The sequence below is a fragment of the Pleurodeles waltl genome, chromosome 1_2 (genome assembly GCF_031143425.1).
Source record: "Pleurodeles waltl isolate 20211129_DDA chromosome 1_2, aPleWal1.hap1.20221129, whole genome shotgun sequence".
Lineage (NCBI taxonomy): Eukaryota > Metazoa > Chordata > Amphibia > Caudata > Salamandridae > Pleurodeles > Pleurodeles waltl.
This window is the reverse complement of record NC_090437.1, coordinates 658061368-658076910: the sequence shown is the minus strand read 5'-3', so window position 1 is coordinate 658076910 and position 15543 is coordinate 658061368. Positions and strand designations below refer to the sequence as shown.

Sequence of the window (15543 nt, the reverse complement as noted above, 5' to 3'; positions counted from 1 at the left end):
GTGGGCGGTAATCAGGTTGTGGGCTTCAAATACAGGTAGAGCGGAGACCAGACATTGCACACACCACCCTCTCCCGACTCTAAAGGGGAGGAAGGGTGACAGCAACAACCAAGCCCCTGCCCTCTGTCTGGCCATCTGCTGGGGTACTGTCACTATTAAAAGTCGAATTTTCTTGGACCAGTGATTCACTAGTCTGATGGCTCAGCATTACCTTAAAAGTTGTGCCATCATTCAGAAATCTCAACCATAAGAGGACCCCCTTTAGGTTCCAGTACCGCTTGTGATCCTCTTGCCATAACATAGGAAGTCTGAAAAAGCTAGAGGACAGTCCCAGCCAGCTTCAGTATACAAGCCATAATGTCCTTGCCTTTCTTCTCCTCTGCTGTAGGCAGGCTCCTTCCGCCCTGCTGTGAAGATGTCGAACTGGCCCTGGCACCTGCTAAGTTCGTCTGTGAGGGAGTCACCAGGACCTTCTACTTCAAGGAGCCTGACCCGCTACTGGCTACTTTTGGCTGCAGTCTCCCTCGGGAATAACGACTGCTAAGGGCACACGAGGAGCGCTGAAACCTCAAAGGCAGCCAGCCACCAAAAGGAAACAACTTAATCTGACACCAAGCAGCCATTTCTGGCGAGCCGGGCAGTATCAAAAACAATGTAGCCATCTGTAGAATCACTGCTGCAGCCGTCAGCGTACTCCCCGTGGGTCCTTCTCGCTACTGCTACTCAGCGCCTGGACTGGTCAGAGGACCGCTGACCGGCCACATCAAGCGGCCACCATCTTGCTTCTTCGCTGCAGACATTTGTATTCCAAAATACAAACAAAAAAAACCTATAGCTTAAAAATGACTTAACACAGCACACATCAGCCAAACATAATTCCGACACACACAGGAATTCTTGTAAATTCACAATGACGTAAAGGTGAGCCAATGGCAGCCACTAGTGACAAGTGGGTTCACAGTCCAGTTTATGATTCAATTAGTCTTTCTGCCATTTTGCTGAGGACAGACAGACATAGGGGAACTATTCTTTCCCAAGGATGCCCAAAGAGTACTGGTGTGTTCTTCTAATTTTCAATTATGGGGAAGGTTTTCTGGTAGTTGGGTACCCACAGAAGCAAGGTGATATTTACTCACTGGTAAGAGGGAGCACCTTTAAAACAGTAATAACTCTGGAATCATCAGGGTTGGAACCACAGTTTAAATGGCTCTGGATTCAACAGATTCAGCACACCCTCCCCTGACCTCTGGAATTAGGACCTCACCCCCCCCCCCCCCCCCCCCCAACACTGGTGGTGTCAAACAGTGTCTTTTGGTAGCTCTGGAGAGATGAAAAGCATTTATAGAAGCTTTCTACATGTAGGTGGACAATGTAAATCCATCCTTCTCATTACTGAAATGGGAACTGAGCAATATCTTCAACCCCGATGTCCTTGTCTCTCCTGGCCAAATGGTTCACAGCCTTTGTGTGGCTAGTAGAATGAGGAAACTCAAGAAAAAGTATTGGCGCTTTCTACCCTAGGAGCTCTTTTCAGGCAATGGTTTTCAGACAATGATGAGGCAGATGCTGAGGCCTATGACTTCGTTAAGGGAACCCTGATTGAGGGCTTTGGACTCACCACTGATGAATACAGAATCAGGTTCAGAAAGACTTGCTCCCCTCACCCCACAGAGAAAAAGGTGGACCACTCTAAAAATAAGAACAGGAATCCTCTTGTAGACCTCAAAAACCTGCCGAGAAGGATGGGCCCCAAGACGCCTCCTAAAACAAAAGTGGGTACCACAGTAAGGCCTGGGATTCAAAAAGGTCTTGGAGCTTTGACAGCAAGCAGACAGGGCACCGGACTACGGACCCTTCCTGTCCTTAAAACAAACCCACTAGTGTGCCCCAGGGGCAGCCAGTGTAGCCTTAGAGGATGATTCCTCAGATGAGAAAGTCCTTGTAGCTTTTAAATTGAAAGTGCACCCAAATTTGAGTTGGAGATTCTAGAGGGAAGCAGAGACTTCCACCAACTACAGGTGAGTGGAATTCCAACCACTGCCATAAGAGATACCTATGACAGGCACACCATTGTGCAGGACAGGCTGGTACTCGCAAACCAATATATCCCCGATGAGACTAAAAGAGTAGAGGTTATCTCAATGGAAGTTAGTGATAGGCCTATGCTTTAGTGCTCCTAGATATAGATGGGGCCTTTAGTTGGAGTAGGGTGGTAGTCAGTACAGACCTCCCCCATGATTGTCTCCTTGGAAATGACTTCCCAGAGGTTGGTCAGATCCCAAAAGAGGAGCTGGTCTAATGCCAGTACTCTCCCAATGCTTTTGGAGGTCCTGAACCTGCAGCTAGTGCAAGTAGGCCCCAGAAGAAAAGACAACGGAGAAACCATAGGAAAGGTGGACAACTTTTAGCCGAAGTTTCAGTGAGCAAAGGAGATTCTGCTCCGGTAAGGCAGAACACAAAAGCTGGAACTGGTGAAGTCCAACCTGCTTACTTACTCTTCCTCGCCTGACAGACTAGGCTGTGGCTAAGTCTCCTTGCCTGTTCGGTGGGGGTATTGACAGACTACCAACTGCCAGCGTACTAAGTGATTAGTTCTAGCCAGCTTGCCACAAATAGACAGGTTTCTGACCCTGAAGGTTGAGAACCTTTCCTCCGGGGAAGTCAGGAACAAAACCTTCTCTGGCAGGGGTGTTAACACACCCCTCACAACAGGATGACATGAAAATCTATGTTCCAAGGTAGGAAGCTTTAAAGGAACTCGCTGCCTTTGCTATGCAGATCTGGCTTTCCTCAGATGGGAATGCCGACCCTTTGCCCCTAGGCCCATTTAGCACCCAGACAGGAGGGAAAATTAGCTATGAAGGTGTGTTGCACCGGCAGGCAGGATACACCTCTGGGTTGACCAGCCTGATGTGAACACAGCCTTATGAGTGGAATTAGGAATTCCGGGATAGGGTGATACCCCCTCCCTAAAGGAAGTGGTCATCTAAAGGGTCTAGTGATCCCAAGGGTAAGTAGCCCATTGGCTACTACCCTTCACTCCCCTCGAAGCCCCCACACTGAGTATTTAGTGGACCCCTTTATACCAGGACTTCAGACCTTCACCGGACAGAAAAGTAGAAATGGACAAGAAGCGCTCCGACCGTGGAGCACGACGGACTTGGCACCAACTCTTCCATCTGCACCCGGCCCTTGTGAAGCAACTGACCTGCCATGCTGCTGCAGTGTTCATGAAACCGAGACAGCTGCCAGTGCTTCGCTAATCACCATGAAGAACTCTCTTGGAGCAGAGAAGCTTCTTCCCTGCATCTGCAGGCAACCAAAGAACTACGAGGTCCCAGCACCACCAAAACGTGACACCAGGCATCACCACTGCACTCGAGCCTCCTAGCCTGAGCTGAAGTGGCCAACTGTGTCAACGTGGTTCCCAGGCCATCCAGAGACGAGGCCCACCTTGAGTTTGCCTCTCAGTCCACCCTCTCTGTAACCGGACTGACCCCCATTAACTTAAACGGGGTACAAGCCGCAAAATTGCACCGCTACATCCGGCCACCAAAGTGCTGGTAGAGGTGATGTGGTGGCATGGCCCAGCCCTGTACTTACCTTAAGACCAAAAGATTGGTCCTGAAAGTTGCTGTGAAGTTGCCGTTCAACGTGTTTGTTTTCTCTCCCATTGAGCAACATTGCGGCTTCAGAAAAATGCACTGTCGACTTTTAAAAACTGTAAAAATTCATTTCTCGAAAAGTACTCGCCCTATTCTGGTGATCTTGGTATCTAAATTTGTATAAAAGTACATGTTATTTTTATAAATTGGTGTCGGATTTCTTTATAGAGTTGCGTGTGTGTGTGTCTCTGTCAGTCTGTCTGTCTGGGTGTGTGTGTCTCTGTCAGTCTGTCTGTCTGGGTGTGTGTGTCTCTGTCAGTCTGTCTGTCTGGGTGTGTGTGTCTCTGTCAGTCTGTCTGTCTGGGTGTGTGTGTCTCTGTCAGTCTGTCTGTCTGGGTGTGTGTGTCTCTGTCAGTCTGTCTGTCTGGGTGTGTGTGTCTCTGTCAGTCTGTCTGTCTGGGTGTGTGTGTCTCTGTCAGTCTCTGTGTGTCTGTCAGTCTCTGTGTGTGTCTGTCAGTCTCTGTGTGTGTCTGTCAGTCTCTGTGTGTGTCTGTCAGTCTCTGTGTGTGTGTGTCAGTCTGTGTGTGTGTCTGTCTCTGTGTCTGTCTCTGTGTCTGTCTGTGTCTGTGTCTGTCTGTGTCTGTCTGTGTCTGTCTGTCTGTGTCTGTCTGTCTGTGTCTGTCTGTCTGTGTCTGTCTGTCTGTGTCTGTCTGTCTGTGTCTGTCTGTCTGTGTCTGTCTGTCTGTGTCTGTCTGTCTGTGTTTGTCTGTCTGTGTTTGTCTGTCTGTGTTTGTCTGTCTGTGTTTGTCTGTCTGTGTTTGTCTGTCTGTGTTTGTCTGTCTGTGTGTCTGTCTGTCTGTGTGTCTGTCTGTCTGTGTGTCTGTCTGTCTGTGTGTCTGTCTGTCTGTGTGTCTGTCTGTCTGTCTGTGTGTCTGTCTGTCTGTCTGTCTGTGTGTGTGTGTGTGTGTGTGTGTGTGTTTGTCTGTCTGTGTGTGTTTGTCTGTCTGTGTGTGTTTGTCTGTCTGTGTGTGTTTGTCTGTCTGTGTGTGTTTGTCTGTCTGTGTGTGTTTGTCTGTCTGTGTGTGTTTGTCTGTGTGTGTGTTTGTCTGTGTGTGTCGGTCTGTCTGTCTGACATGCTTAGCACTACCTTCTGATATGCCTAACTGCTTGCCCGCACTACCACAAAAGACAGCATTAGGGGTGTAATTTGTGTCTATGTAATTCCTCTGGGGTTTGCTTGGACTCTTTGAACGGTGTACCTCTTTTTGGGCCACTATATAGAGAGCCAGCTTCCTGCACAGGGTCAAAAATATAACAGGAAAAACAGAATTATACACACTTTCAGGGGGAGCAATTTTGAAATATTTTGTATGTAAAAAACTCAACACTATGTATAACATTGTTATCCTGAATGATATATTAGAATGACAGCAAAGATTCAATTTCAAGGGTATTTGTACTGTAGACAAGGCCTTGAAAGGGAATGACACGCCTATATTGGCACAACTTGCCCTACCCTACCAACTAATGAGGATAGTAAGATCCACAAAAGCATCTCTTCTCAGTCAAAACAAACCCATATCACTAAAGCATGTTGGAAGGCCCTACTTTATGAAGCTGACAATCTATGCAGTGTACCAATATAGGGATAACCTATGCAGATACTACAGGCGACCATTACTGGTTGACAGAGGTTAAAGCAATAACCCTAAATGCTCTAGTCGCAGCAGGGGTGAGCAGTTTAAGCTTATTAGAGGATCATGCTAAGCATTTGTTGAGTCAATAAATGACACATTTCAAGAAGAAACTCAAGACCAATCCTAGAAAAATACAATAATTTTCATTTTACTTTAAGACACCAAAAATCTTCAGTAGAAGTTAAGTACTGTTTGAAATATTTACTTTGCACGTTGAGGTAAGCAAATCAAACAAATGCATTTTTTTTTAACACTAATGTTTATCAACAGAGAAGAAACATATTGCAAATGGGTATTTACAGATGTATCTTGAGAGTCCTCTTTAGGCCTTAGGATAAAAATGCCAGCTGCCTTGCCCCCTGCATGGTGGGTGAAGAGGGAGGCCTCCTAGAAACGGGCTGCAGAGGGGAACTTGGGGACAAGTCCGAGAGCTCCCATCATAGGGCTCAGTTTGTGAGGGTCCTGGGAGCAAAAGGGCACAGTCGACAGTCTTAGACATGGCCAGGGCGCTGGGGTGCAGAGATTTTGGTCAGCTGGTCCTGGGAGTCAAGGGCGCTCACGATGCTGGGTTAGACCTTCAGAGGGGGAAGAAAAACAGTCAGGACACTCTAGTGGGCAGCCTCGTCAATTCCATCGGCCCTCGGGTGCAGGTTGGTTTGTTTTTTGCAGCAGTGGTGTCTGGCTCAGACACAAACAAGCCTTGATGCTTACAACTACACCTATCGGGCTTGCCGTCTCCAAACTTCATGGAGAAACAGATCCTAGAGGATGGTGACCTCCTCCTGTGTGGCTGCTGCATCGGTGGACTGGGTAGTCTGCAGATCGGTGGACCAGACATCGAGTTTGGTGCCGGCAGGTTATATACAATGAAACATGGCTCCTCCATTGAAAGGGAAATGCTGGCTGGGTTATGAAGTTCTGGCCTCTAAGGCTTTCGGGAGAAGCACAGCCGCAGGACGATTCGGGTCCGGGCGATTGTCCGGACAGCAGCAGGTAGGCAGGGTTTGGCATTAAAAGTCCAGGCTGGTCCTTAGTTCTCACGATGGGCGGCTCTTCTTTGCCCTCCTTTTTCAGTCAGACGAATCTGAAGGCCTGGATCAGGGGGACACCTAACTATTCAATTTAGGGACTTTAGGGGAGTGTAGGGTAGTAGCCAATGGGCATCCCACCCCTGGGGGACTACATCGCCTATATGACCACTTCTTGTGGGGCGTGGGCATAACCCTGTCCCAGAATTCCTAGTTCCACCAAAAACAAGATGGGGGAACCCTTCCTCCATGGAGCACATCGGCCAGCCCACCTTAGGGGTGTGACTAGCCTGGTAGAACAACACGCCTACTTGCATAGCTAATTTCCCGCCTTTCTTAGTGCCAAATGAGCCTCAAGGAAGGGGGTGGCATCTCCCAGTGTTCGGGGAAGCCGGGATCATACATCAAAGGCAACAGGGACTTTGAAGTCCCTGAACTTGGTGAGCAGATTTACCAGTCATCCTGCTGGAAGAGATAATAACACCTTCCTCTAGAGCAGACACTGTTTGTGACCACTGAGAGCGTGACCTCTCACCGCCAGGGGGTCAGAAACTCATCTGTGGTGGCAGACTAGCCAATCCCAGTCAGCCAGCACCCTAGAGGACTAGTAGAATTGCAGGGAGCACCTCTAACTTGTTCTCTGGTGCATGTCATAATTAATCCAATACTGGCATCGGTATGGATTGATTAAGACAAGGGGATATCAAACACCATAGATTTCAGTGAAGCCATTATGTAGCTGGGTAACTAGTAATGACCGGTGCCCAATACATACCTTAAGATGGCTTCCCTGTTCACTTGTAATATTTAGTAATAGAACTAGACATTACAGTGGCATATCTGCTCATGCAGATATGTCCTCACATAAAATATAAGGCACTCTGCCTTGGGGCTTCAAGGCTTGCTGCAGGGGTAACTTACATATAATATATGCCATGACTGTTTTCATTCAAGGTTTGCACTAAGACATGCAGCCTGCAGTGGCAGTCTGCATGTAATTTGTATGGGGGTCCCTGAGGGTGGCATAATACATGCTACAGCCCTTAAGGACCCTCTTTAGTACCCATGACCTAGGTACAGAGGGAACCATTCACTGTGGTCTTACAGTGGTGTTAAAGTGCTTGCCAACTAAGTTGCAACTGCGTATTTCATTTTCAGGGTAAAGAGCAATGGCACTGGAGCCTCGTTTGCAGGCTTTAATGCACAGTCAGAGTCGAAAATCAGTATCTATCAGTTCAAATGGGGGCAAAAAGGGGTGGGGGCAGCCTGCAAAAACCCAGGCTTCCTATACCCAAAAACTCCCAGGCCTGCACCTTTGAAACAGATTTTGACCCATCTTTACTAGGACAACCCAACTACTAGAAGTTCAGTGAACCTTTTGAGAAAAGCCTTGGGTGTACCAGCAGCAGGATGAGGTCACACAATCCCTCACCTGAGCTATACTCACTGTAGAAAGGACACACACACACACTTATATAAATAAGGTCTAACCTCACATACCAGTTCAATTTTGAGCAAAGTGACATCAATGAGAATTGTAAACTTCTGGACGGCGGCTAGCCCCTTAAGAAGTGCAATCACCCAGGTTTCCACGTGCTGTGCCAAAGGCCACGATAGCCAGTCAATCATTCTGAAAGAGAAAAATAAAGATGAATCGAAACAAGTTCGCTTTTAAGTGATTCTTCCTATTGAACAAATAAACAAAACTAATCCTTACATGCTTTCACTTCAACACATTAATTCTCCATCCCGTTGTACTTCTGTATAATGGATGCACAGTCAGCAGTGCATCACAAGTCTTACAAAATTTGCTTTCACTGCCTATCCAGCTTCAGTTGTCCTATTACCCCTTGCAATTCTAATTAGGGAAACACCTTACTCACGTATAATGGCACTATTAACTTCTTGTTGCCCAGTTTGACTGATTAAACAGTCCTCTGGTACATACAATTGTACTGGATTCAGTAGTTATGTAGAGGCAATATTCACCTTCTGTTGCCAAGTTTATGTGATTAATCATCCTATGGAGCATAAAATTGTACTTAGTTCAGTTGTTATACAACTATGCTCCCATAGTTCCCTTAGTCCCGTCATAACATTTAGCTCAGATTATGTCCAACTAACCAAGCCTTAAAATCATATCTCAGAGTCTGGACACTTAACACACATTGCCAAACCCTGACCTTCTTCCTACAAGCAAGTGTTATGCACATAAAACTCCTTTTAGGTAACATGGGCAAAACAAAAAAAAAAAAGAAGTTTTCATCTATGTGACGCTCAAAAATATCGAAGACATAGGGGAATCAATGTGTGATGATGCCTAGCAGCTAGACTGTTTCAAAAGTCCTAGGCCCGCAGTACAACGATGTACATCAGCCAACAAAACAATTCAATGTGCCAGCATAAATAAATGCAGAAACGACATGGCTATAAGTTAGTTGCAAGATGAAAGTGCCAGAAAACCAAGATCCAATTGAAAAAATCTTTATCAACCCCTTTCAAGCATTGGTACCTGCAGGATTTTTTTGTGGTTCAGTACACATTCAGGGAATAGCCTTCCAGGGACAATGCACTCAGATGACAAATATATTCTCGAAGCCCATATCATATAAGAATCCTTGCAACTGAATTTCAATACATCTTCTAACTTCAACAATAACATCAAGGAATAAAGGCTCACTTTTTTACATCATTTGAAAGTAATCCCTCCAAATAAAGAATAGTACCCTAATTGTTTTTAAAGGGCAGCGTGGAATTCTGCCCTTCAAAAGTCTGTAACAAAACCAGTTCTACAACTATTGTGTGTTATTTTATGCAGTGTACCAACAATAACAGGGTGGGCTAAGGGTCCAGACCCTGAGTTATGATTAAAAGACTCGGTTAGTTGGGCATCATCAGAGCTAGATGTTATGAGGGAATTAAGGGAGGTAAGGGAGCACAGTTACATAAGTGATATTTTGAAAAAAATCAAAATGATGGACAGTAATTAACAGAATTCGTTTCAAGGTGTGCTCTCAAAAGTGCATTGTTAATCCAGAAAATACTCTTGCAGGTGCCAGGAACATTAAAACATATAATCTTCAAATCAAACACAAATGTTTGTAACCAGTACACTAACTACTGAGCTCCTGCACAAGTGCTCATAAGGTCAGAAGCACGAACATTCAGTCGTTTAGAGATGCACATATTTCCATTATCATAGGGGGCATAATATCTGTATTTTTTAGAATCAGATCACGTAGAGTGGGTTACTTCTTTAGCATGCACATTAACTGCAAAGCAGTACCAGCAATTCTAATGACAGTAATACTTCACATAGGAAGAAACATTCAGTGGATTTCATTAAACAAAATGCAAATCTAAAAATGGTGCAGTTCATCACAACCACAAGATGTGAAAATGAGTGTCTTTTTTCCCCCTTCCCTTCTATAGTGAAATAATACCTGCAAAGAGCTTGAGTCATACTCGCATCTTTCACATTCGGATCTGTTGTCAGGCTTCTGATGAGAACTGTTATCATCTGCAAGGGGATATGCTGCACAAGGCTTGCCAGGGCAACAGATGGTTCAAATGAAGCATCTAAAAGAGCCAAATACATGCCTTTAAGAAACCCTTATATGAATCATGCAACAACATTATCAAAACTAAGGCAAATGGCCAGCAAGGAGATCATTTACAACTGAATACTGTAATTAAATATTTGTGCATTTAGAGATCTATTACGCCCTAAAGATAATTCACATGAATCAATCCAATGTCTGATGTTGCAAATTACTGCAGACTAGAAACAATAAATGAAAAAAACAGGTGTATCAACAATGCAATTTCGATCAGTTGGTCTGTATTTAAGAAAGTACTAACAAGGGGTTCTATGAACAACAAGAAACACATACCTATCCAGCATGTACAACAAAAGTGCAGGGAACTGACTGTTATGTACTCCGGTACGGCAGAAGCAGAAAGCTACTCACGCTGGTTAGGAGCACACATGTTTTTCCTGCCTGCGTTCTTGCCTGGTGGAGTGGGGATGGGAGGGGTCAAAAGAAAACTGCTTCCATGAGGTAGGAGCAATTCCGGCTCCTGCTGCACACCGGATAGGTTCAAAGCAGGGGAGCCAGTGGGGCTGTGGGAGCCTTGGTGCTCTCCCCAGAGACCAAAGCTTTGAAAATGGTGTGGGGTGCCCCAGGTGGGCCCGCGGGCACCCCAATTTGATTAAATATTTGCTTGAAAAAGCAAATATGTGGCTTGCTCCTATGTGGCACATGTGGGAATCCACTAAACCAACAGGACTCTATAAGACCTGATCAGCTGCCACCACATTAGGATGTGGCAGGCAGCTGATCACCCCCCAACGCTGAACCTTTTAGGTGCCCCAGGGCTCAAGGTGAAGGGGCATGTGTCCCCTCTTCCCGAGCTACTATGAGGCACAGAGGACCTTATCCCTAAGCCACAGTAGGGCCGAGGGGACCCCTTCCTCTAGTGCCAGTGTTTTATTTTTCCAAGAGGAGTAGGGCTTCATGCCCCCCTCTCAGAGATAAAAAGAGGTCCCCAGGGACCCCATCCACTGGGACACTGCAGTAGATACCCTGTTTGACCTCTCCCATGTGGGAAACACTTTTGCTCTCGCCTGAAACAGGCTCTCACCTGCACCACAATGAGTGTTGGCTGGGGAACCAGCTGTGGGGTCTATACCAACACCCCCCTCCCCCTTTGCCGCCAGAATGGGGTCACATGAAGAAGCGTGGGTGGGCACTGGGGCATCCATTTGAAAACATAAATATAAAGGGTTTGCTCCTGCCACGGTGCTCTAAAGTAACTATCACTTTCTCCTCCTCATGCACACTGCTGTCACTACAGATGTTGCAAAGATGTGATAAATTATGTCATAGATCATGTCACGAGTGAGGTAATTAGCAGGTTATGGAGAAGGCATGAGTTATAGTGACTTTAGAGCATGAGATATACTTACTTGAGATTACTGGTGAATTTCAGTGGTTTTGTTAATTTAAAATGGTATGTTTTAACTGAAATTTTCACCCAACTATAACATACCTTTAACCTATGTATGTGTCTGTACACACTGGACAAATACAGCCAGCTAATAAAAAAGAGAAGCAACTATGAGTGACAAAACAAAAAGCCAATGATAAGCTATGAGCGGAAAGCATTCCTATGTCAACTTTCAGCATGTTCCCACTGTCACTGTAGGTTTCGACCTAAACTCAACTAGAATGTAAAAGATGTGTGCGTGTATACGTTCCTCTCTCGTCCTCGAGTTTCTCTCCTTTCCACCACTGCCGTACTCTTGTCTGTGTGCTCCTCTCACTCCACCCTCAATGTTGCTCTTCCTCTTAATTATCCTAAATTAATATTTTGTAGTGTTGTGTGCACATACACTTTTCCTGATGCATCACAAGCGTAGGTACAAACTATACTGCAAGTGCAACAATTGTCCAAAAAGCTTTTATGGTTTCCAGTAGATGAGAAAAACTCCAGTGTGTGCACTAGAGAAGTCTATTTCCACTGAAGATGGTACAGGAGGGAAATAAACTCCCAGCACAACACACACTTAATTTGCAGTTACCGAAGCATTCAGAGAAAGGAGGTGTTGCATGTGATCGCCTGCCTTCCCTCAGTTGTCTGTTCTCCCTCTGCCTCTTCTCCTCCACCTTGGTTCCCAAATGACTCGCCTGTTAATGCAGAGGGTGATTGATCCCATTTGGGATTCCCACTCTCTGGTCTTTTTGCCACCAGTGCTAACTACGAATACCCTATTTTGTGTGTGCTTTAGTTGCTGGTTGAAAGTGGAAAAAAAATAAAAAGCACTATAACTCAGCGTTTGTTGCGTTGTATCATTTTTAGGGTCGAGCCTGCGCTAGCATGCGCTTGCGAGGCGCTGTAGTAGTTAGAAAAGGGCTCTGAGCCCCGTCCATGTCACGTCAGTGTCTTTCATTGGTTCGTGGGCTTGCCTTTTAACATCTGCTTGCTTTCATTAATGGAAGGCATGCATACGTCATGCCTTTTCCGGTGGTTAGCCCTCCTCGACCGCAGCGACCAAGTACTGAAAACATATGAGGCTCGCTGTTTTCCGTCTGGTTTGTGGATTGCGTTTTGCATGATATCGACCCTGTTACATAGTTAATTGCACTTTTGCCAGTTACGTAGTTAATTGCACTTTTGCTGAAAGGATTCACTACGAGTGAACTGTAGCAGCGCAATCGGGCTCTTTTTCCACTTAATGAGGCAAGAAAAGTCCAGTTGGGAGTTTACAACTGCTAATAGCTGTAACTCAGAAAAATGAGAGACCCGTTGCATTGCAAATGCTTGTTTTTGTTGCTAGGGGGTTAGGAGGTTGATTAAAACAACATAAAGAAAGGACTTCATTGATATTTATTAATTTCTCTATGCTAAACTTTTGATTTTTGCACAGTGTATCAGCAAAAGGAATAGGTACACACAGAAGCAGTTGAGAACCTATTTTGGCATTGCCCATTTGTTGAGACGTTTTTATGTTTTTTGTCTCTATTGAATAATCATTAAATCAATAATTTGACTGGTATAGTACGATAAACATTTTAAATAATTATAATCAGTACATCTGCATATACAACATCATCAATTTTGTTCTTTAGGTGTGTGCGCTTGCTCCTAGCCCCTCCTGTGCTGTCCACTTCACCTAGCACCCCTTCCCCCCCTCTGGGTCACCTCCGGCTCACATAACACATTGAAGATGTGAAGGCTGGCTGAGGAAAAAAGACAGTGTTTGCAGTTTGTACAGGTGGCAGAAATTGACAAATGATGCTGAACCATGCTTGTAAGATGTTAACAGGTTGACATCTTGGTCCTCGCAATGCCCGTCCTGGCTTGCCACGGGGACACAAACACAGCTAAATGGCTTTGCACAAAATACTCTGGGAGTCTCAGCCTACACAATACCCGTGCCTCGTGTGAAACTACAGTTACCTATGATTCCATTATACTTGTAAACCTATCAATGCCATAAAACATTATTGGTATTGCTTTGCTTTTGTTGGCAGCTGCATCCTGAACCCATATGATGCACCCTAAAATCCATCAAATCAAATAAATATGAAGCAGGCCACCTCCATCACAAGACTGTTTTCAAAGTGGCCAAATGTTCTCTGTGATTGTTTAATGTCAATGAAAGAAGATCAACAGCAAAGCTGCTTGGAAGTCAAATTCGCAGTTAAGGTCATGCTCTGTCAAAATGCTGAACTTATTGTTGGGCATCATTGGGGCTTAACATTGATGTTCCCCTTTGAAAAGCGTATGGTCACAGCTTTGATTATTGAGTGTACAACCCAGATAAGTCGCTACCTCAGTATTATCGCTGTCAATGACCCATCAACACTGCTGAATGGCTTTGCACTGAAGGTTCCTGAAGACTATGTACACCGCATTAGCAATGCCTCGATTGAAACTACAATTACCTATGAAGCCGTCATACTTGTAAACCAATCAATACCATAGAGCATTATTGCCAATGATTTGCATCTGTCTGCAGCTGCATTCTGAAGCCATGTGTGGCACCCTATATAACATCGAATAAAATGAATGATAAACAGGCAAGTCACCTTTACGAAGCAGACGATTCTCAAAGTGGGTAAAACCTGCCAGTGATTGGTGAACATCTATGAGAGCATTCAACAGGTCTGGCGGTCGAACCCACAGCTATGGTCATGCTTTTATAACAATATTCTGAGCATATTACAGGGCTAAAAATGTGTGTCCCCACCAAAAGGTGTATAGTCACAGTTTTGGTTATTTACCTAAATGTCCTAGCAAATGGGGTGTGTGGAATATCACAAAAAAATAAATTCTGTCTAATAGGTGAAAACTCAGGAGAAGGTATCCAATCATTTCAGTAGGACTTTGGGGGGAAATTGCCTACAATATTAGGATCCGTATGATTTTAGCCTATTAACGAGACTACCTGGTGTTCACAGAATTGATTTTCCAACGTGTTAACAGGTGGCGCTGTTTGCAGTGGTATAGAAACTGGGTAGGGGCAGGCGTGAGCTTAGCAGTATCTATGTATCTTGTTTTACCTACGTCCAATTTGTTTACTCTAGTCTCTTCACAAAAAATAATTCCTGGCCTCCTTCCATTCTTTCTGCATCATTGATGTCCTCAGGGTTGTCTGCTCTGCATTAGGATTTAATAGAGCTCCTGTGCCCTGATACAACCAGGGCTCTGTCTTAGCAAATTGTAGGGTGTGTGATTTTGAATTACTGCAAGGCAGTGGGAGCATAATAAATAAGCATTTGCAATGCAACGGATCTTGTGTTTGCTTGAGTTAGAGCCATTGGCATTGTAAATTCCTAACTGGACTTTTCTTGCAATATACAATGAAAATGAAAAGTATAAAAGTTGACATAAGCAAGCTGATTAAAAGCACCATGGCTGGCGTGAGCGCAAAGGAGAGACACAAAAAGAAAAAGAAGTTCACTTGCAGTCCAACGTAATAGCAAATGTGCAATTATCCATGTAACAGGGTCGATGGCCAAGGCAGTAACAAAACAGCCCCAAGAAGGTGCAAAGGTAAAGCATTTACTAATGATAACAAATCATTTTTGAAAGGAAAACCCATGAATGAGTGCTAGTGATGGGCGTGCAGTGGGAGTTGTTAAATGCCCACAGACATATTACAACAGGCCAGAGCACTTGTGCGCTCTAGCTAAAAATGTGAGGTAAGGAGCAGGGGCATAGCGTGGGTGAAGTTTGAGGGTATAAGGGTTTTCTGGTGCCGAAGTGGGGGAGGAGACAAGGTATTGGTATTATCTATATATTGAGTCACACACATTTCAGTTTAAATATTTACAAGAGACAGTCACACTTCAATGTTACTGGCAACACTAGCTGGCACAACTAGTTATTAACCTCCACTCAGCACCTGGGCCCAAGCTTTAGCTAGTGTGCATAGGGAGAGTCATGCCTAATAACCAATGTTCTCTCATTATCCACATTAAACCCAGAAGAACCTGGACCCCAGAAAGGGTCCGGCCAACAGATAACCTGTGTTATTCCACATTGCAAGGGAGAGCCATATGACATTACTCATAGTCATGAGGTGATTCTGCACCCTGGGATTAGCAGTCTGAAATTCTAGGTGCAAGATCATTGCATCACAATTACTAATGCTGCTCTAACATGGTTTTTAAAGTGTTTTTAACATGAAACAACATTACATTT

At 44.8% G+C, this 15543-nt stretch overlaps 1 protein-coding gene across 5 annotated transcripts in view; it reads right to left on the bottom strand.

The window, feature by feature from the left end:
* The window catches only part of USP38 (ubiquitin specific peptidase 38), a 155705-nt gene that overhangs the window by 126734 nt on the left and 13428 nt on the right, over positions 1–15543 (bottom strand). For all 5 annotated transcript variants that reach the window (XM_069242586.1, XM_069242585.1, XM_069242587.1 and 2 more), the window contains exons 3-4: positions 9774–9909; positions 7831–7960 (exon numbers count right to left, since the gene is read on the bottom strand). In XM_069242586.1, coding sequence (XP_069098687.1) covers positions 7831–7960; positions 9774–9909 — 266 coding nt within the window. The remainder of the gene's footprint in view (positions 1–7830; positions 7961–9773; positions 9910–15543) is intronic.